Below are 22,946 nucleotides of genomic sequence, written 5' to 3'. Positions count from 1 at the left end.
TCTAGAATTCAAATAAACAAATCACCTACTACATATTTTCTCGGTTCTATTTTGCTCTCTATCGTTTGTTCCAGCTCTTTCCAAAGTGTCCTAGCATTAGAGGAGGCTCATTATAACATATCTTGCCATCTGCAATGGCTTCCCATTTAAACTGTTGCATTTCTTTGACTCTGGAACACAGAGACTTCATATGTGACCTGAGATGGCATCCTGTGTGGGGGAAAAAAAAAAAGCTTAATCACATTGCATGGAAAAAAATAGCTAAATAGCTGATAATTGGAATTGGGACTATGATTTATCTCTCAAATAAAAATCAGTGGTTGACATGCCAAGAATATTGTTTTGCAACAAAACATATGAGGCAGTGCCTTGTGGTATTTATCCTGATGCTCACTCACCAACAAAAGCTTAAAAGAGGTAAATAACTTAAAAGCATAAGGTTATGTCTTCTGCACAGCAATGTTTGAATATTTACATTTTGTATTCAACTCAAGTTTCTTGAAGCAACAGAATCTTACCTTTAGCATTTTACCTTGGCATTTATACCCCTTTTTAGCTCTTTCCTGTACAGATATATGTTTTGTCAGAAGGTGAGAATAGGTATACATCTGCAGGTTTTTGAATTGCAGGCTTTTGACTCTACAGACAAATGTTTCATCAAACCATGCTGTTATCTTTGTAGTTGGTAGAAGATGAATTGTGCAGTTTAAGTGGAAGTCTGAGAACGAGTTACTGAAATCTTGCCTGGCTGCAAAGTGCATTCAGCAGTTGAAAAGTCCATATGTTTTTCTCATTTGAAAGAATGCATCTTAAACAAACTAAAACACATTCTTCTACTTGCTATAGCAACATTGTTCACTGCATTATTAGGATGATAATCTTCTTAGATTTTGGTGACTTTTGTGAACTATCTCAATAAGAATTTTGGCCTTTGAATGTTAAAGTCCATAGGCCCTACTATTTAAATAACACCATCACTCTGCATCAGTATTCTCAAAAATTGACATTCCTATTCTAATTTAGCTTATTCATGGTTTTCATTTTTTCCTCAATTCAAAACAATTAATTTAAGCAGATAATATATCATAATTGACTTGAGATAACGCAGCGTGAAGAAAAGCATAACCACATTTTACAAGAAAATAGCTAGACGACTGATAATTGAATTTGTAACTTTATGAATGCTGGTTTTTATTTCAAAGATGGTATTTCCTCTACTTTCAAAAGCTGGTTCAAGCATTTCAGCATACCAAGAAAACCTTTCTGTTTTTAACAGTATGTTGACTCTATTTAGAGTGATAATATCTACATTCAGAAAATTAATTTAATTTCAAGAAAGGAAGAGAAGTAGTTCCAAAAAGCAATGATTTGTTTTAATTTACTTTAACCCATGATAACTGAGAATTGCCAATTTGTAAGGCACTGTGCTGAGTGCTTTGGAAACATAAATAATACAAAAGGCATGGTTTCTACCTTTAAGATGTATATTATCTAAGAAAAAATAGGCACAAATAGCTGTTGCTTATCATTTTACCTGGAAACCTCCAAGTTTTCCAATATAGAAAATAATAGAATATAGTTTCTATAGAACAGGGAAAATTCTTTAGTGGCCACATATCACAGAATCATCTTCAAGATTTGTGATGCAAAGAAATGACCTTTTCTCTAATGTGCACATACATTTTATGTGCAACCCAAAGAAACATAACTAATTTGAAAACTGTTTTTATAATTTTGTAATTCCTAGTTTTTCTAATCAAGGTTACTGTGGCAACGTGTGAAGTTTATGCCCTCATACAAAGAATCAGAGTTTGGGTGTAGAGAGAAACAAACATCACCAAATGTGATTTCTATTCTAAGTTCCTTTTTTTCTTTTTTAAATTAAGATATAATGTATTATTTGCCCTAGAGCACAGGTCTGTGAATCATCAGTCTTACATAATTCACAGCACTCACCATAGCACACACCTTCCTCAATGTCTATCACCCATCTACCCCATTCCTCCCCCAACCCTGCCCCAGCAGCCCTCAGTTTGTTTCCTGAGATTAAGAGTCTCTTATGGTTTGTCTCCCTCCCTAGTCCCATCTTGTTTCATTTTTCCCTCCCTTCCCCCGACAAATCCTGCCCTGCCTCTCAACTTCCTCCTATCAGAGAGATCATATGGTAATTGTCTTTCTCTGACTGACTTATTTCGCTTAGTATAATACCCTCTAGTTCCATCCACATTGTTGCAAATGGCAAGATTTGGGGGTTTTGATAGCTACATAGTATTCCATCATACACACACACACACACACACACACACACACACACACACACTTCTTTCTTACACAAAAAGTTGAAAACAGAGCTACCCTATGACCAACAATTGTGGATATTTACCCTAAAGATACAAATGAGTGATTAGAAGGGGCACGTGCACCTGAATGTTTATAGCAACCATGTCCACTAGCCAAACTGTGGGAAGAACCTAGATGTCCATCAACAGATGAATAAATACTTTAATTTCTTTTAAGGTGGTTACTCCCAGTACCAAGACCAGAGACCAACCTGTTGGGGTGGGGAGAGGGTATCAGAGGAATCTGTGAATGATGGAGTAGAAGGAAGACAGTGCTCTGCATAGTCACATTCTTATACTGCGTCCAGGGAGCTCCTTTGCCACCTCCCCAGTTCCTAGAGCAGACCAGTGCAACCAAGCCCTAGCCCTGAGATCAACCTTTCTTAGACCTTTTGTCTTCCTTTCCTCTCTTGCCTTCTGACATCACTCCCCAACACCAGAAAAAAGTGATAGCCTGAGACAAATCTGAGCAAATGTGTGGGAGGTTAGATGAGAAGTCTCACCAGAAAAAAAAGAAGAAGAAGAAGAAGAAGAAAGAAAGAAATCTTCAGAACTCCTTTTAACCCCCAGGCCACATTGTGAGAAATAGTGGCCTTGACCTCTCCCTCACCAATTTAGAGTCTGGTCTCAAGACAGCTCTAAAACAAAAGAAATGCTAAGAATAAAGGAAAGGCCGTGGTCCAGAGGGCACAGAGGGAGGTTAATGCTTGAATCAGCATTAATTTTTGCAATATGGGAGGTCATCAGTAATCCATTCTCTGGGGCTTGTGTTCAGCACAATTACCGTGCTATGCTAAGCACAGCAGACAACTCACACTCCTCTGAGAAGATGAGATGCTCAGAGAAAGAGAGGCCTGGAGATGTTTAAAGGAGATTTGTTGCTAACATGGCTTTAATTTGAAATCCTTTTCATTCTGAAGATGTCTGGATATTGAGATAGAGCAAATGAAAGCAGTGCATTCCTGTTACGGATTCAGCCGTACATCTCCCTTATTTGAAAGGCTTAATCAGCACACTCAGGAACAAGATGTGAGACATCTTGAGGCACTGCTTCCTTGTCAGCTGCGAGATCAATAAAATGCAGACGCCATTCTTTGCCACACTCCACAGAATGAGTGGAATGAGTTTGCAGAGTGAGAAGGACTTCACTTTGAGACTGTTTTATTCACACCGACTTGGCAAAGGCAGGGACGTTGCTCCGGAGAGGGCACCGGAGGCCTGGCCCTAGCTGGCTCAGCTGTTCTTGCGCAACCTGCCAGGTGACATTACTACTCACTTGCTCAGAGTTAGTCTGCCCATCAGGACTTGGGTCAGAAGACATTTGCAGGCCGCTGGGGCAATTCAGGCTAAGCGGTTATTTTAACCGACCATGTAAATGGTGCCTAAAAGCCTCTGGTAATCAGTGTTGGTTGGACTCATTAATTCAGGATTATTGTTAAACCGGACAAAAGTAAACACGGTACTACAGATGCATAAACACAGATCTAGCAGCCGGGAAATATAGACTGCCGTATTCTGCTGCCATAAGCTGGCACTGATCAGGTGGCCACGGGGCCCACATCAGGGATGACGGTGGACAGGTTTTAGAAGTACCTGGTTGCTGTCTGGCAACCAGGCGAAAACTCAGTAACTTACTTGACTATCAGTGCCTTTTTTTTCATTAGGAAAGAAGTGGCCTTCTTTACTCAGCATACAAATAATTTCCAAAGGAGGCCTCTCTATCAGTCCTCTTGAGAGAATAGGTGAAATTATTTTTTTAATTTAAAATTGAATTGCACAAATAAAATGTTATAATATTACCTGATTTTTGCTGTTTATCTTTCATGTTTATTTTAAAAGATTAGCTCCCTCTGCAAATATTTATCTGCTAAGATCAAGGCCATGAGGGTTGTAATCCTTACCTGTAAAGGAGCTCCCTGTTTTGGGGGACAACAGATGTACACACACAACCCATGTGCATGAACTCTGGGGCAGGGAAGTTCTGGGTATGGCTTGAGTATAGAAGCAGGTTTTCACTTTTCAATCCTGTCCCTGCAACCTGATGGTTATGGGTATAGCCTCGTGGGGTCTGCATGGCAATAGCAGGTGGGACAAAGGCAGATCCCCCCAAGTTCAGTCCAGCAGCAAGAAGAACAATTGATAAAATTTTAAGGGAGGGATTTGATTCGACAGGGTTATTTGTGAGACATGGGTAATCCCAGCTAGCATCGTTGAAGATACTGTGTTTCTCTTTCACCCACCGTCTCATTATCCCTAGCTCTGCCCAGCTGTCCTTCTGAACATTCCTTGAACTCTTCCTCTTTTTCGTCCCTCTTTCAGACCTGCATCCTTTTGCACCTGCACAATTTTAGTTGCTCGCTATTCGGCCATATTTTTCCCCCTCTTAAATCTACCCTCCACCATACAGCCGGTAAGATGGATATTAAATGAAAATATGACCATGGTTCGAATCCTTCAAAAACCCCCAGCAAGTTCTTTGAGCAAAATAATCTAGGGTCTCTCTGTTTCTTCACTTCATCCTGAGACCATCCCTGCTCAACCCGCCTTGGTCTATGGATACTGAACTGCCACTACTTTCCCAACCACACCAGGCTGTTTCCTGTCTCTGTGCTTCCCCATCTTCACTGTGCTGGCTCCCACACTTTTCCTGGAAATCTTTCCCCGAGTCCCAGCCTGGTTTACGATTCCTTCTTCTTTTATCCCGTTGAATTCTGTGCATCTACCATCACAGCATCTGCTATAATATTAAAATGTGTTTGATTTCTGTGTGTGTCTCTTCTACCAGACTGAAAACTCTTTGAGGAAACCGGTGCACAATAGCCCAGCTCGGGCTTCTCCTCAGAGATCAGGTTGGGTGTCGCTTCTCAGAAAGGCCATCTCTGATCACCTTCACTTGTTTCACCTGCCTTATTTTTTTTCTTCTTCTTCCTTCCTTACCACTCTTTGATATTCCTTGTTTGTTCAGATTTTGTTTACAGTTTTTCTCCCCACGAGAATATGAACTCCTTGAGAGCTGAGGCCTTTTCTGCTTTGTTCACCACTGCCTAGAAAAGTCCCTAGTATATAGCAAGCCTTTAATAAATACACAGTTTTCAAAACAAAATTAAATGAGGGATTGATGGATGGGCACATAGTGAGAAGTCAATAAATTAGCTGGAACTGAATTAGCCTATCCCTATTAGATAAGCAGTACAGGCCAATAATGGTAGCAGGTTCTTTTTTTTTTTTTTTTAGCAGGTTCATTTTTAACACTTCATGGAACACAAACCACAACAAAACCTCAGTATTTACTTCTGTGACTCACTGCCATCAGCTGTCACCCATTGTTTTAATATATCCCATTTGGGAAAAGATCTGTCATATCCTGAATGCCTCTAGTGACATCCTACATGTTTCCTTCATGTTTCTTTCTTATTCTCTTTCCTGGGATAAGTACACATCCCCCATATAAAATAATAGCAGAAGAAAAAGATCCAGATTCAACTTTTGAAGAACTACTGAACTCTTCACTCTATCAATTGATATTTTTTTATTTGTGAGGCAGAGAATTGGCTCCAATTCCAGATTCATTTTTTAAAGGTTTAACTTCCCTTCTCACCGGTTTCCTCATTGATTAAGTAAGTGTGGTAACCCTTTTCTTCTTGTAGTCTTATTTTGATGATGTGAGAAAATACTTGTGAATGCTCTTTTCAGACTTGCGAATGTTCATCTAATATGTTGTTCATCAATTAATATTTCATATTTATCCCCTGTTTGTTGATAGTGATGACAACATTTATCTCCATATTGTCTTCCTTTTAAGCATCTTATTGTTCACGGCTTAAGGTCACTTAATCTTAGGTGTATAATCATTTGCATTCTGAATTGCAACTCCTTCATTAGTTTTTATAACTGTTGAACTTAATAGGACATTGGGGAAGCAGATAGCACAGGCAAAAGGAAATTGGATTTTGAACTTTTAATTATAATGACACCCATTTGATTGTGATCCAGATGATTAGTGAAGAAGAGCTGCTGTTGTGACAACTTTGAGTTGACATGCAGTAACAGCCTTGGATTGGCTTGTTAGTTCACTGTTTAGAAAAAAAAAAAAAATAGCCCCAAACACTAACATGCATCACGTGTCCTTTAAACCCTTTCTATGTGCAAACCACTATGGACACCTAAGGATGTAACAGTGTGTACGACTCAGAGCCTATTCCAGAGAAGCTAAAGATCTAGGATCACCTCCATAGTCTGCTCTAACATGCGAGTGGTTGTACAGAACCAAGCTCATTCTTTTTTAACAATTTATAGTTACAGAGGAAGAGCACTTTTTACCTCATAGCTGTTGAATTAAGGTGTCATCGTAACCCCAATTTTTATTTTATTTTTTTTCAATTTTTTATTTAAAACCTAGTGTGTTAACATACAGTGCACTGTTGGTTTCAGGAGTAGAATTCACTGGTTCATCACTTACATACAACACCCAGAGCTCTTCGGAACAAGTGCCATCCTGAATGCTCATCACCCACTTAGCCCATTCCCCACCCAACTCCCTCTATCAACCCTTAGTTTGTTCTCTATTGTTAAGAGCCTCTTATGGTTTGCTTCCCTTCTCTCTTTTTTCCTTCCCCGATGTTCATCTCTTTGTTTCTTAAATTCCACACATGAGTGAAATCATATGGTACTTGTCTTTCTCTGACTTAGTTCGCTTCGCATAATATACTCTAGTTCCATCCACGTCATTGCAAATATAACCCCAACATTTAAAACAAGAAAAACTGAGGGCCACTAGCTGGTAAGGAAGTAAACCGATACTTCAAAGATGCATGCTTCGTTCAAGAACTCCACACATAGTCATGTTGCCTTTCGTGGGCTTTACTCATTGGCAGGATACAGTATGTAAGTGAGTTGTAAAAATTTATTTTTTAAAAAATGTAGGACCGAAGGCTGAGAAAAGAAATACTGATAAATTTGACATCATAGCAATAAGGTCGCTCATGTAAAAATAGCTTGTAAGCTGCGAAGCCCTATAAAAATATAACGTCACTTTATATTTTTTGGATTATGTTTCATTTCAGTGAATGCGTAATGCAGGCATAATAAAGATTGGGAGTCTTATGGCAGAGTAAAAAAGATATATGTATGTGTATATACACACAAATACGTGTTTTAATTGTTCATTGGTATTTGACTTACCTGATAGTGCAGCAGTTCCTGGCCACTGTGTTTGCTGACATGTTAGTTAAAAGTAGAGATTGGTAGGTGGAGTACCAATGAAGTAGACTTACTGAATAGTGTGGCTTGAGGTCTAATCTCTCTTGCTTAAAATGGTTACAGATTTGGAAAGAATGTCCAGTTCAGCATAAGGTCTTTGGAAGTATGCACCTAAGTGGTATAAAGTTCTTTCTAAAGCTATCATGTAGTTTAATTAATACATTAAAATAAATTAAGTCAAATTAAACCTGGATCTCTCTCTCTGCTGTTCTACTGACTGGCCTGCAGTAAATGATCTTTTTGCCTGCTGCATTTTCCCCATCCAAACATTGCACAAATCAGGGACAAGGATGCTTGAGACTCCTTTAAAGGCAATATTCTTAAAAAGCTAGCCTCCTGTGGTTGTCTAAAATCAAAGTATCATCATGAAAGTCTCCTACTGCTTTTATGAAGTCTGTAAAGATCTTAAAGTTTAAAATGGAAAGCAAAAGAAGAATCCAAAGGCTCAACATCTAAGTTTTGGTGGTTAATTTTTCTGAAACATGAAAATCAGATTATTATCTATCCTAGTACTGCAATTCTAATTCTAAACAGTGAACTAATAAGTAAATCCAATTCTAAAAATGAATGGCTTCTTAATTTAATGACTTCAAAGTGATATAGTACATTGACCTAAAGGTAAATGATATATCAGTTATTAGTTACAAAGATGGAATTTTTTCTTTATTGATGCCATCTTTACTAATAAAGTCTGATAAAGATGATTACTTATCCACACATTTCCATCTGTTTTATAAAAAGTGTTTCAAGATTTTAAAGCCTTGGAGAAATATTAGTAGGTAATGTGTTTAGAGCTACTTATTCTCTGAGCATGGGATAGAAAAGAGAAGCATGTTTACGGTTAATGATAGAATGTTTACCAAGGAGAAACATCTTTGTAAGTTCTCAAAGTATTATAATACAAGTGAAAAATTCTTTCTTTCGTATTTCTATCCTCAATCTAAGTGTAAACATTTAATTACTGACAAATGTTGGGCTTCAATATTAATTAAAGCCCAAAATATGCTTGGTGACCATCACTGATCAAGTTGACTTACATATATACTGACAATTCATAACGGCAGCTATGCTCCTTTCATATTTTTAGGAATTGTGATAAGTTAGTATAGCATATTTTATAATGAGATTATCATATTATACAAATTGAATATGACAAAAAGCTGAGTATTGTATGTATAACTGAAATTAAGATAACTAGGTATTACTTTTCATTTTGTCATAACATTACTTATTCTGAATTTTCAAAATTGAATTTAATGTAGTTTGTGGTGAAATTTTATGAAAGAAGAAATTCAAAGATATATAAAAATATACTTACTTTTTAGATGCATTTGCCTTCATTTTTAATTTTAAAATCTGATAAAATTTGGTATCAGAGAACATATTAGAATTGTATTATGCCTTACTGTTAGAATTTAAAAATTTAATTAAGAAATTTTTCTTCAGTTTCCAAGTTGCAAATATAAAGAAATATTTTAAAAAGAGAATCAAAATGTAAGTGAAAATACCTATATGTATAGTTGTGAATTTTGAATTTAAAATATTAGAAATGTAAATATTTTAATATCTTGATTTACTTATTAGTGTACATAAGTTATGTACAATGTCAGGGAGTTTACCTGCTTACTTTATAAATATATTTTGTCTACACATTTTCTATTACTTATAAGATGTTATAAGTTATTGTTATTAAATGTTATTATCAAATGTTGACAGATTTGCACTTTGCTCTTTTTGTTGGAAGCATACATAATGTTTATAAAAATTTAAGTCAAAAAAATTATAGTAAAGAGAAATGCTAAGTCAATATAAAAATGATTTTGACATGAAACTCAGATGCAGGCCGATCAAGATCAAGGATATTTATTGGATCAAGGATATTTATTGAGGGTTTACAATTTAGGAGGTATGCTAATTTCTGAAAGCATAAAATATGAGATAGGCCCTTTAAGGCATTATACTTCCGTTAATGTGCTCAGCAGCCAAGGGATGACAGTGAGTAATGTAGAATCGTAATGCAGATGGCGGTTATCTGTTGTGGTGCCACACTCAAAGCAAAGGAGGAAGAGTGTCATGAGGAGAAAGAATTATTTTCTTCATGTGGAGGTCAATGACAGGTCTGTAAAGTAGGTGTCACTTGCAAGGCATAATGGTACAAATTAAATTTATTTTAAAAATATCTCCTATCAAACCTAATAGCCACATTCTGAGAGTGAATTTTTTCTGATATATATTCACATCTTTTCCTAATTTGTTACCAGAGTGCTCGGGCCCATTGGGAATTGAAGGTGGAATCATATCAAATCAGCAAATCACAGCTTCCTCTACCCACCGAGCTCTCTTCGGACTCCAGAAGTGGTATCCCTACTATGCGCGTCTCAATAAGAAGGGGCTTATCAATGCATGGACAGCTGCAGAAAATGACCGATGGCCATGGATTCAGGTAACACATGGGATAGGACAAGGTGAATGCCAAGGAATGACCAGAATCATTTCAGAAAGAATACAAGTCAGAGCCCCAAGTGTGACTTCTCTCTTCATGGTCAGAGGGCAGGATGATTTAGTTGAGTCCAAATTGGGTATAAAATCTGAAACTGTGGGATATCTGTACATTGACTGAAAAGTGCATTAACAGGGTTAAAAATGTTGAAATTCTTGGGCTGCAAATATGTCTGTTTTAAGGTACATATCAAAGAATGAGGTTTTTTACGTATGCCATGTGTTCATTAGTACTTAACATTTAACAGCAACTGCTGACCCTTGAAGAAAGTAAAAATTGCGTCTTTTCTTTCTCTGTCTCAGAATTGGTTTCACATGCGCAAAGCATGTAAAGTATACAATAGATTATGAGAATCCCTAAAATGCCATCAGTGCCTTCTTTCAGTAGTTGAGAGTGTATCAGTTCATGCTGTTTCATTTATTACCATCAGCCAGCTTTTTTTTTAAACAGAAAAAAAAAAAAAAAAAAACCATGATATACCAAGATAGTAAGTGATTTCCCTAAAATGGGTTGGATGGTAGTAATACCAGAAACTTCTATTTAATCCAGTTAAACGCTTTTTGATGCCTTCGCTGAAGTGAGATAGTAAACTACATATTATGGGGACAGAAAAGGTGATTAAACCATAATTTCTGTGAAAGATTATACCTCTGTTAGGGAGAGCACATTAGTAACATCTAACAAGACATTGATGTGTGCTGAAGAGAAGGAAAGCCCAGTGTGTGATGGGATTAGTGGAAGACATAATTATCATGTAAAAAACTTAAGGGAGAATAGTATTTTAGGTGGGCCTTGGAAAATGGCTTTCTATAGAGAAAAAAAATCCATGGAACAGCACAATCAAAGGCACCAGGTGAGAATCTGAGGACCATCGTATGGAAATTCATGACTTGTGTATAGAGGAACGTGTTCTGATTAAGTGTGTGAGTTAAGTATGTATGAAGATTCATACATACTAAAATATTTGGGGCTTATTCCAGGGAACTGTTACAGAATTTTGATTTAAATAGTTGAGCTGTTTTTGTTTACAATATATTTTGAGTCAGGGGTAATTTTTAATGTGGAAATCCATGATTTGAAGTTATTAGGTGCAATGTACAGGGATTGCCTTACAGGACTTTAATAGAATGAGAAACTGATTTATGGCCAAGTAACATGACTTCCTTACCTTAGGAACTGGGCTAAGGTCTCCTTCAGATATTTCTTTTATTCAGGTTTCTTATGAATTTTTACATATCCTGCCTATATACATTTCTTTTATCTATATGGCTCCAGGTGGTTACCTGATACTGTTTTGTTTTATGCATTTATTTTTGCATGCATTTGCAGAAATTGCTTCTTAAATTACGCTTGATTTTTCGAATCTATGCCATTGTGCACAAAGAGAATTCCAGAGAGTGGACATGATATATCTACACAGTTCCAATCCCAGAGTAATGAAGATAAAATTAAGGTTTTAAATAGCTGCAGAACAACAAAAAAATGGGTATCTTTTATTGTTAAAAATCACGGCAGAGACCATTTTTTTAAATCACCATAGAGGACTCTTGTGATTTGTGGGGTGGCAATCATGATAAAACTCTGGAAATTAAGATTCGTAGCAGAAGTTGCAGAACGGCTTGAGACGATGTCGCAAGCTTGCGTCGGGGTTTCTGTTTGGCAAATTATGTTTGCAAGATTTAGTCATAGCCATGTTTCAATACACCATAAATAACATACTTTTGCGAAATTTTCTCTAAGAAACACCTTATTAATGTTTCATGTCCTGACTTTTCTCTTACTTTGTCCCAGTTTATTGCCTCCTTAACTTGCACATCATTCTGCCTTTCAAAGTACAGATTAACTTTAAGTTCCCTTTATCCCAATAGTTATAGGTAAAAATAGCCTCAGTGGAACAGGACATTGGTTGACTCTTAGAGAAATTTAGGTTAAATATAACTTTGTAAACTTAAGTAGAATAATTTATTTTTTAAGTAGAATAATTTAATACCTCTTTTATTTTTAAGAGATCTATCATTATTTTTTATTGCTATTATTTTGCTTTTAGTCTGAAGATGATAATGAACTCTCAGAGAAAAGCAATATAAGTAAATAAAAAGGCTTTTATATTAAATGAAAAAGTCTTGTGTAAAATGGAGGGAGAACTGAAAACTCTCATTTGTCATTTTAATAAGTATTCTGAGATTATGTTCAAGTTATTATATTATATTACTGTATTCTTTCATAACATCTTATTTTCCAAGTTACTTGTTTAAGAGAAAAAAATGTATCCTTTTCTTAAAGGAAAATCATATCTAAGAGGCTCTAGGAAGTCTACTCATGTACCCAATTTTCTGTCTGAGCATTATTAATTTCCCTTGTCACTTAATTCTTTTGTTTATATTCAGTACTTCAAATGAAACATTTGAGTGCTTTGCTTAAACTCACTTATAATGAGCACAGTATTCCCCTAATCTTTCAGGTGTACGACACACATACACTAATTAGTATTCAATTCTATTTTCTTCCTTGTCTAAGTGAAATAAAAATTGAAATTGCCATTTTAAATTTACACACTCAGCAGGCAATTATTGAAAGCACCACAATGTTTATAATTGGTTTTGGATTTAAAGGGTTAGTGCAATAAATACAGTTAAACAAAACCCTTTTTTCCCCATTTTCAAGTTTTTCTGACCTTGTATTCCTTACCTACTTTTTTTTCCCAACTAACAAAGAGCCACCACATTGAACATTGACTAGCTCATTATCAACTTGGAATGTCAGTTTCTCTTTCTGACTGATGTATTAGAAATAACCACTTTGTGTAATTATGGGAATATGTCTTGGATTATCTTATATGAAAATGTATAACCGTATTTAATTCTTCTGTGTACTTTGGTAACTGACTAAGTTCTGAAGATGACTATTTGTTATTGATTTTTAAAGATAACTCTTTTATATTCATTATTTTTCTTTGATAGATACATACAGTAAAATATTATTTTTTTAAATTTCTGAATTGATTTGTCTTATGCATATACATACTTTCTAGAATGCATATATAATACATTTGCAGCCAGTCATTTATTCATCCATTCAACAAACATTTACTGAATGACTATCTCCTCTGCGGGCTCTACTGTGCTCAGCACAAGAAGAAAGGCAGCACTTTCCTCAAGATGTTCTGAATCTAGGGACATCTGCGTGGGCAGTTGGATAAGCGGCCCACTCTGGATTTCAGCTTAGGTCATGATCATAGGGTCCTGGGGTTGAACCCCATGTGGAGTCCCATGTCAGACTCTGTACTTAGCGAGGAATCTACTTGAAGATTCTCTCTCCCTCTCCCGCTCTGCTTCTCCCCCTGCTCGCTCGCTCTCTCTCGCTCGCTCAAATAAATAAATAAATAAATCTTAAAAAAAAAAAGATGTTCTGAATCTAGAATATAGTAACGTAAACATGGTAAATATAATAATATATTATATAAAACCGGGTCTTATGTCATCTGCTAAACCTTTCATTCGAACCGTAATATTTGATTATATTTGAACAGCTTATTCTAACAAAACTTTTGTTAAATGGAGAAACTACTTTAGCATAATATTTATAGAACATGAGGAGAGGAATTGGCATGACACTAGGAATCACATAGCTGTATTATTACATGCTGATCTGTTTGATGGGTATACCAAAGCAAAGCCATAACTTTCCTTTGAAAGTTAATTTACCAGTAGTAGTGTCAGTACAAGTATTCTATCGCTGAGAAAAATAGGCTTTGATCTTTCCCTTCTAAATAATTCACTAGTCTTTCAAAATATGTGAAGATGATCTTAATATGATCTTTTCTATATGCCACGAAAGTTTGTGTGTGGGGAGAGAGCGTTACTTCTCAAACTTTAATGGGCCCAGGAATCTTTTGGGTCACGGTAAAAATAGAAACTTCTGCATTGCCTCTCAGACCTACTGCAGGTCATTGTCCGACTACACTGAAAAAAAAAAAAAAAAAAAAAAAAAAACATGTCTCAGCAGCTCATAAGGCCTACATTGGAACTGCCCCAGATACATGAAGAAATAAATAAATAAAATTAAAATAACACTTTTGCTTGCTGATCTGGGCACTTTGGTGTTGGAACTACAAGTAGTGATAACTGCATGATGTAGAAAGAGAGAAACGAATGGTGAAGAAATACGAGAAAGGATAATGAGAACTGTGTGACCCACAAAAGTTCTCTAAACTGGTTGGAGGCAGAACCATGTTCGATATCCTAGGCAGAAGCACCCAACTTTAGCAGCAATTCATAACAAGCATTATTCACTAGTCATAAAATCTTTAAGAATTTTCAGCAACTACTATTCTTAAGTGGCTTATAGATTCTTTGTTGTTGGGAAATGTAAAATATCCCAAACCAAGACCACCTGACTTCTGTATTTCAAACAAAATAACAGTTACGGCAGAATACATGGGCCCAAATGAGAATTATGTGAGTGCAAGCTGAGTTACGGATTCATATTTCTGGAGTACACGTTTCATACATTATTGTTTTGTTTTGTTTTTAATCTTTGTAATGGTAGGATTGAAAATGCTGCAAAAGGGGCGCCTGGGTGGCTCAGTGAGTTAAGCTTCTGCCTTCTGCTCAGGTCATGATCCCTGGGTCCTGGGATGATCTAGCCGAGCATCGAGCATCGGGCTCTCTGCTCGGTGGGGAGCCTGCTTCCTCCCTTTCTCTCTGCCTGCCTCTCTGCCTACTTGTGATCACTCTCTTTGTCAAATAAATAAAATCTAAAAAAAGAAAGAACGAAAGAAAAAGAGAAAGAAAGAAAGAAAGAAAGAAAATGCTGCAAAAAACAGAGTAATCATCTATGTCATTTCAGAAGCCTGTATGTAAGGCATGTGAAACTCTTTTGGTACTTACAGACCGCTAGAGCTCCTGGAGATACAGAAACCATCTTTAAAAACATAGACGTTAAGAAGAAGAATTTTCTTTCAGTTTCAGGTTGTTTTCTAGTTACAGAACCTAAATTACATAGAATCTAATCCGTCTTTACTACTTCTTCATTCAAGTAGAAAATGTTTCAGCCTGTCTTTTTCCTTAAAAAAGCTACTTTCTCAGATATAGTGCCATCCATACTAAACACCTCTCTAAGGCAAATGACATCTCAACATAAATGTGCTGGTGCTTCTAGCGATCTCTTTTTAGAAACAGTAATCCTAAATGGAGAATTGCAATTTTTCTTTGTTTATTAGAAGTAACCTTGCATACATAGTTGTGTGTGTTTTTAAAAATGTTAGTTTTTTATTTTTAAAAACAGAAAAGTAGGGGCGCCTGGGTGGCTCAGTGGTTTAAGCTTCTGCCTTTGGCTCAGGTCATGATCCCAGGGTGCTGGGATCGAGCCCTGCATTGGGCTCTCTGCTCAGCGGGGAGCCTGCTTCCTCCTCTCTCTCTGCCTGCCTCTCTGCCTGCTTGTGATCTCTCTGTCCAATAAATAAATAAAAATTAAAAAAAATTAAAAAAACTCTAAAAAACAAAACAAAACAAAAACAAACAACAACAACAACAAAAAAGAAAAGCACTTTTTTAGCCTTAAGAAAAAAATGGTTGGATATATCCGTACTGAAAAATAATACATTTGGTCTCTTTATTTGGTCATTTATGGCATTTATACTAACACTAATACATACTACTTTCTGACGAGCTTTAAGGGATGCGTGCTGGATCTTAATTCCAGATTCTGTGAGCTATGGAATATATGATTAACAATATAGCAGTTGTTCTCTCATTTGAAAGAAGTTGTATCTAGAATCCCTTCTCTCTGCTCTGAGCTGCTTCCTCTCTTGACTACCAGCACCCAGGGCCTCACTGACCTGGATTTCTTGCTGCTCCCCAGCTTTGTCTGGCTGTCTTCTGCTGCTGTGCTCAGCACATACCCTTCTTACTTCATCTATTCCCACCTACCAGGCTTCTTGAGATTCACATCCTTCATTCCATTCCGTATAATGTGAGTCCTGGAATTCCTGCTTTTCATCTCCAGAGATACGAGTGACCACACTGGGGGGACCCAGGTGGCTCAGTCAGTTAAGCAGCCGACTCTTGGCTTTGGCTCAGGTCATGCTCTCAGGGCCGTGAGATGGAGCCCTGTGTCAGCTCCATACTCAGTGGGGAGTCTGCTTGAGATTCTCTTTCTCTCTCCCAGTGCCCTTCTCCACGCCCCATGCATGCTCTCTCTCTCTCTCCTCCCAGTATAAATAAGTAAATCTTTAAAAAGAAGAAGAAGACGACGACGAAGGAGGAGGAGGAGGAGGAGGAACCGCACTATCCTTTTTCCCCACTCTGTCAGTTACGTATGTTAGTCACCAGCAGCTAACATTCTCTCTGGTCATTCTTTACCTTTCTCTCTCCTCCTATCCTGTAAGCCACTTGAGAGTATGAATTACACCTGACTTACGTCTATTTCCATAGCACCTTGAAGAAAAAGCAAAAACAGATAGATGCAAATATTTGATCGATAGAATAGAGAATGCTGAGCAAAGTAAGTGGAAGAGAGCTCGTGTCTGCTTTTGCACGGTGATTCTACTGCATTGAGTGGTGCTCAGGGCGCCCCAACAACTCAGTTCACTGTCTGTGTTCAGATGTCATAAACCATATTTAAACTGTGCCATCTTAGCACAATCCCTTTGGGACCATATGTGGTATGTCCAGCCACATTGTAGGAAATGCTTCACCCATCTGGGCAGCACAGGAATCCGAATTTCTGCAAATCCTGATGGCCCATAACTTTCTCTGTAATCACTGCAAAGCACCTTCATAAGCAACATTAGATAGACATGGGTAATATTTGTAAGGGGCTCTCTAGGAAGCCTGGTAATTAAGCCTTGACTAGCAAGCACCAAAATTTTTATCTTCTTCTAGCCCACTTACATGCTTCCTGAAATGCTAAAAAGTAAATGTTTGTTTTATCTTCTTGCACATTTTTATAAGTTTGTTATTAGAGTCACGCAAGAATTTGAAACTTTATACAACGCTGATGCTAAAATAACCATTATCTTCTCTTTCTAAGATTAATTTGCCCTGGTAAAACAAGCTTTTAAAATACTAGTGTCTCTGTAGCTTACATAATTTGTAATTTTTACCCTTACCAGAAAGTCAAAGACATATAAACTATATCTTATTACTATTATTCATAAAATATAGACTGTAAAGAGTTACAATTAACACAATCTTTAGCAGCTGTTAAACTCTGAGTAGATAATTCAGTGAACTTACCGTGTATGTTTGATTGTATTTGCTACACATTTTGGCCATAGGGGAAACATTTTCAGCTTAACTTTTATATTTACAAAGGTTAAGATTTTAAGTGCCTTGTAGTTCATTCAGTTCCCATTAGCTTGTGACTGTTACCAGAGTAATTTTTTAGTTTATGATACTGTTAAGAGTGAACTAGAAATAATCTGAATTAATTGAAAATAGTGACTTGCTATTGTCATGAAAAAAATAGAACAGTCAACATTTCAAATCTCTGGTTTTACAAAGTACCTTGATCATATTCATGGAAAACTTAGGCCAGTTCCCTCTTCGTATCTCTCCATGTGACCATCGAGTCAGCCTCTGGGCTGTCTCTTCCAGTTTCTGGCATTTGGGACCAAAGGAGGGTACCTGACTTCCAGTCACCTTTCAGAGTTTCTTTTTGTAACTTCTCTTACATTGCTTGATGCAGTCCTCATAATCCTGCGATTGTGAATACAGCTTCACTGAAGGTGTTAAACCCGATCATGGGAACTGCCGATGGGAAATGCGGTTTACGAATTAGAGTTAGCCACTGCATCTAATGCACCAATTCTCCCTCATAGGGCCAGGGCAGAGGGCATCTGCTGGCGGTCTGTCCTGAGTCCCTAGAGGTGAGAAATGCAGAGAAGCAGGAGGAAAAGTGAGAGTCTGAGCTGAAGGTTTGATTGTCTTTTCATGTTTATCTTCTGTGAACCAGTAGGATTTCTGTTTGGATTAGGCTGAAGGAATCCCTTATTTCCACCATAGACACTGAACAAATTTGTTCTGCCCCAACACCTTACTGAAAACCCCCTTGTTTTGAAAATGTGACCAAATACAGAGCCACGTAGCCAGATTCTGAAAGCTTTATTTTCTTGAGACAGTGGTTAATTTGAAAGCATTTTGGTTTGGGGGAGTTTGTTGTTGTTTAAAACTCACTGAATGTGGTTAGGCTTAAGTTCAGAAAAAAGTTACTATATTCGCCTATAGTTAGGTTACAAGGGAGTCTCAATACCAATAGTATTATATATATTAGCTTTAAAATAATCTTAACAGCTAGCACTGTATACTCTTACAATTGCTTTACATACACTGACTACCTATTTGCAGGTCATTGGTATTGTTCTTCTCCCCATAATTCAGATAGGGAAATCTAGGCACAGAAAAGGAAGGTGTCCAAATTCACTAAAATAGTAAGTTGCATGCTTGGGATTTACACACAGGAAGCTTGTGTGAGAGGCCAGTGTCAAACTCCCCATAACCTCTGTACAATACTTTCTTTGACAGTTCTTCAAAGTTCTCTCTTCCTTTTTTTTTGAGGATGAGTTGGGCAGTCATAGTGGGCAAGAGGAAGCCCAGCATTTTGTTAAGGCTTTATTAAGTGCCTGTTGTATCCAATAAAATTTATATTTGCCCATAAGCAAGCAATCCACCTCTAGCTAGGACAGCAGTTCTCAAAATTAAACTACATAAAAAGTATCTGGAGAGCTGTTTAAATATGGTCCTCATCTTTAGAGTTTCTGAGTTTGTGGGTCAGAGTTGGGACCTAGGGCACCTCACAATGAACAGAGAGGCCTCGTGAATTTTGATATTGGTGATTTTGAGGGAAAAAAGCAGTAATCACTACACTAATGGAGCTCACACTAGTCTTCATGTGAGAGACATACTTCCCATTGGATGTGCCCCTTTCACTATTAGAAACAAATAAATTAAGATATCGGAGAACAGTATATTGCTCTTAAAAATGAGACATTGGTGTGAAACATTTTAAAGTAATGGATGGCATGGAAACATCAGAAATCCAAGATGTTATTACCTAAATTGCTATGGTGGTATTTTATTACTAATCTGCCTATATCCATGTCTGCCATAAGTAGAATCCCCATTCTTCTATGAACTAGATATAGTAAAGCATAATTGTTTTTATAGGATTTTTATCTGTAACTTGAGGTCTTCAATAATTAAGTCATAATTAAATAGTGAAAAGATTATTTAAAAAAAAAATTCACATCTCTGTAAGACCAGGCTTTAAATGTTTTCTTGTTAAATCCTCAGCTGGTCTTAGGAGCCTTTAAGGAAGAAATACTTATTCTCTATGCAACCAGAATATAATGAAAACATCAAAAAGATATTTCATTTTAATTATTAAAAGTGAATTTAGTGTATTCACCATTTTTGAGGAGGATGTTAAGGAAGTTCTTCCAGAGGGAGAGAGAAGAGAATGAACAAAGTCTCAAGGGAAATGGAGGGACTGGTCTTTACTGAAGAGATGGGCACAGGTAGGGGACGAGGAGGATAAAGGTCTGCAAAGGTAAGGAGACACCAGAATGTGCAAATATATTGGTGCCCAGTGAGGTGACACTTGATGGCTATTGAAGGGTTTTCAGCAGGGTGTTGACCATGTCAGAACTCGAGTTCAGGAAGGTGACCTGTCAGTGGGATGTATTATGAGAACCCAACACAATGCCGAGTGTTTAGGAGGAAGTTAGCAAAATGTCATCAAATAAACATCATGCTTAATGCAGAGACAAGCCTAGAAGCAGGCATTCCAGTTAGGAGGCTTTTATAGCTAACTGCCCAAGGAGAACCTGAATTACAGTAGCAGCTGTTGAAATAAAAATAAAAGATTAAATTGTAAGAGGGCTTGAGGGTGCGGCACTGACGATCGAATTGTGTGTTAGGGGAGAGGAGGAAGGAAGAAGAAATTGAGAAAAATTAAACTCCAGGGTTTTGAGCTTAAGTGTGATTTTAGTACCATTAATAGAAATATAGAAATCAGGAAGAGGAGATGGTGTGGCTGGAAAATGATGACTATATTTTGAGTTTTAGTTTGATTTACTTAGAGAAAATCCTAACAGTGTCAAGCCTAAAGTTGGAAAAGGGATAGTTTGCTGCTCTGTACAGTTCTTGGAAGTAGATTATGTGGGCACCACTGCCATGAGATACTTTCTTATCCTCTATTGGCCATTGTGGGTCACATGGCCACACCCAGTGGAATGGAAAATAAGGTGATGTCCACTTAGAGTGGAAATAGATATTTGAGGGATGCCTGGGTGGCTCAGTCAGTAAATGTCTGCCTTCGGCTCAGGGTCCTGGGATCAAACCCCACTTCAGGCTCCCCATTCAGTGGCAAGTCCGCCGTCCTTCTCCCTCTCCCTCTGTGATCTCTCTCGCTTTCACTCTCTCTCAAATAAATAAATAAAAATCTTAAAAACAAAATATTTGAGGGGACAGATAGGAACCCTAAAATGAAATATCTTCCCTAAATGAAAGCTTTTTCTTCTAATTCCATTCCCATAAAAAATGTTTATAAGACAACAGTTTACCTGGGAGCACCATTGTGCAGGACCCTTGGGAAGAAAACAGCTGACCTTTGAGCTTCTGAATAACTGTAGCCATTCTACATGAATGCCTTCTTCAGGTCTTTTCCTTTCCATACCGTAGGCTGGTTCCAAATTTTCTCCATGTGTTTGTTTTTAATGTTGTTATTGCTGTGGCTGTGACTGTTTTCCCCAGAATTGATATAGTTAATTAAAACAGTAGCTATTTCAGCCTAATGTTGGTGTACTTAGTGTAGATTGTTTTATTGTGTTGTGATTTTTGGTTCTTTAAAAAATAATAAAGGTCTCCTTTTTTCCACAAATGGGCTCTCAGATTTCTTGCATCTGTTATATATGTAATGCTTCAGTAACTTTGAAGTATTTTTCCTGGGTTCATAATACATGGGCTATATTTTCATTTCTCAGATTTAAAAAACTGTGTTAAACCCAGGTCTCCTTAGTTTATTACTATCATTAGTGCTGTTAAGAGATATAGTGCTGAATTTCAGAAGTGGATGTGAATTTTTATATCTTAGTTTTCCTAGCAGGAGCTCAACCTAAGCCAGTATTTTTACATAACAGCAGCTTTCAAGAAGCTCTTAAACTGAAATGTGATTATCATGCAGAACAAAAAAACAAATAAGACATTTTTATATTAACCAGTGGATCTTAGCTTTCCTTTTCTTAGGAGCATTAACCCAGATTTGGAAAGATGTACATAAATGCTGAAAGAAGAGTTCATTATCTGATATTTTTTTCAGAATGTTTTTGTTAGTTTCAGATCTGTTGGCAACAAACTAGTATTTGTTGAGCAGCTACTATTTGCAGACAGCCATTGGGACAACAGACAAATTTTTGTGCTCATGTGGAGCTTATCTAAGTAGATAAAACTTTTAAATTATCTTATGTGGAATGTTGTACTTCATTGTATGGATATTTGAGAGGGAAGAAGCTATTTGATTTAATTCAATGAACAATTGAATTCTTTACTAGGTGCTTTGGGAAGAGTGGGAAATTTGCCATGTGAGTTCTAGCCACATGGGATTTTTTTTGAAGCTTCTGCTTCCCCAAGCTTAGAAAAAACATCTTTGAAAGTGACCTCCAACTTCATTTAAATTAATAAATTCATTCATTTAATATATTCACTGAATATTTTCCGTGTGCCAGTTACTGTTCTAGGGCTGCCTTAAGGCAGCCTTTTTAAACTCCACCCCTCCCCGCAGACTAAATGTGGTTCTCCTAATACACGGTCCTATAGCATTTCGTTCTTTTCTTCTCTAGCACTTGCCACAGCTTATACTTAAAGACTGTAGCAGAGATTATTTTATGAGGTAAGCTGCTTGAGGGTAGGGACACAATCTGTCATCTCACTTGTATTCTCACCAATCTTTATGACTAAATCTTTAATGAATAAGAACAGAACTGTTGTCATAATCAATGTCCTAAATAAAATTTCCATTTTCCCTTTTTTAAACAAATTTTATTATTTAAGTGTAGTTGACATATAGTGTCATATTAGTTTCAGGTGCACAACATAGTGATTGGACAACTCCACACTTTATACAATGTTCACTATGCTTAAGTGTGTAGACACCATCTGTCACCATATGTCATTCTTATGATATTATTGACCATTTTCCTTGTACTCTTCATCTCCATGACTTATTTTATAACTGGAAGTTTGTACTTCTTAATTGCCTTCACCTATTTTTCCCATTCCACTACCCTCTCCCTTCTAGCACCACCAGTTTGTTTTCTGTATTTATGAGTCTGTTTCTGATTGTTTTCTTGTTCATTTGTTTTGTTTTTTAGATTCCACATATAAGTGAAATCGTATTGTATTTTTCTTTCTCTGATTGATTTAACCGACTTAACATAGAATACTCTCTAGGTCCATCCGTGTTGTCACAAATGGCAAGGGCTCATTCTTTTTTATGGCTGAGTAATATTCCATTCTGTATATGTTATATATATATATACCACATCTTATCTCTCCTTTCTTCTCTCAGTGGACACTTAGGTTGTGTAAGCAGTTATATTCTATGGTAAATAATATGGTATTCAAGATCAGTGGTTCTGGATTCAAGTAGCCACTGTCATTTTGAGTACACTTACTTATCCACTCTAGGATAGAAGTTCTTTATATATGAAGTGACAGCAAAAATAGAGTGGCCTCTTAGGATTGTTTTGAGGATTATATGATGGATGTTTACTTGCATGTTGGCTATATAACAAGTAACTAATAAATGTACATTCGCACATATTAAAAAATATTTGAGAGTTGTATCTA

The 22,946-nt window shown here is 36.8% G+C and overlaps 1 protein-coding gene across 1 annotated transcript in view; it reads left to right on the top strand.

Annotated features, from left to right (window-relative positions):
* EDIL3 (EGF like repeats and discoidin domains 3) overlaps nt 1-22,946 on the top strand; it is a 406,610-nt gene that overhangs the window by 254,825 nt on the left and 128,839 nt on the right. The window contains exon 6 of the mRNA XM_059418197.1: nt 9,860-10,041. Coding sequence (XP_059274180.1) covers nt 9,860-10,041 — 182 coding nt within the window. The remainder of the gene's footprint in view (nt 1-9,859; nt 10,042-22,946) is intronic.

The sequence above is a fragment of the Mustela nigripes genome, chromosome 12 (genome assembly GCF_022355385.1).
Source record: "Mustela nigripes isolate SB6536 chromosome 12, MUSNIG.SB6536, whole genome shotgun sequence".
In the NCBI taxonomy this organism is placed as follows: domain Eukaryota; kingdom Metazoa; phylum Chordata; class Mammalia; order Carnivora; family Mustelidae; genus Mustela; species Mustela nigripes.
This window is presented reverse-complemented; position numbering and strand designations above follow the sequence as displayed.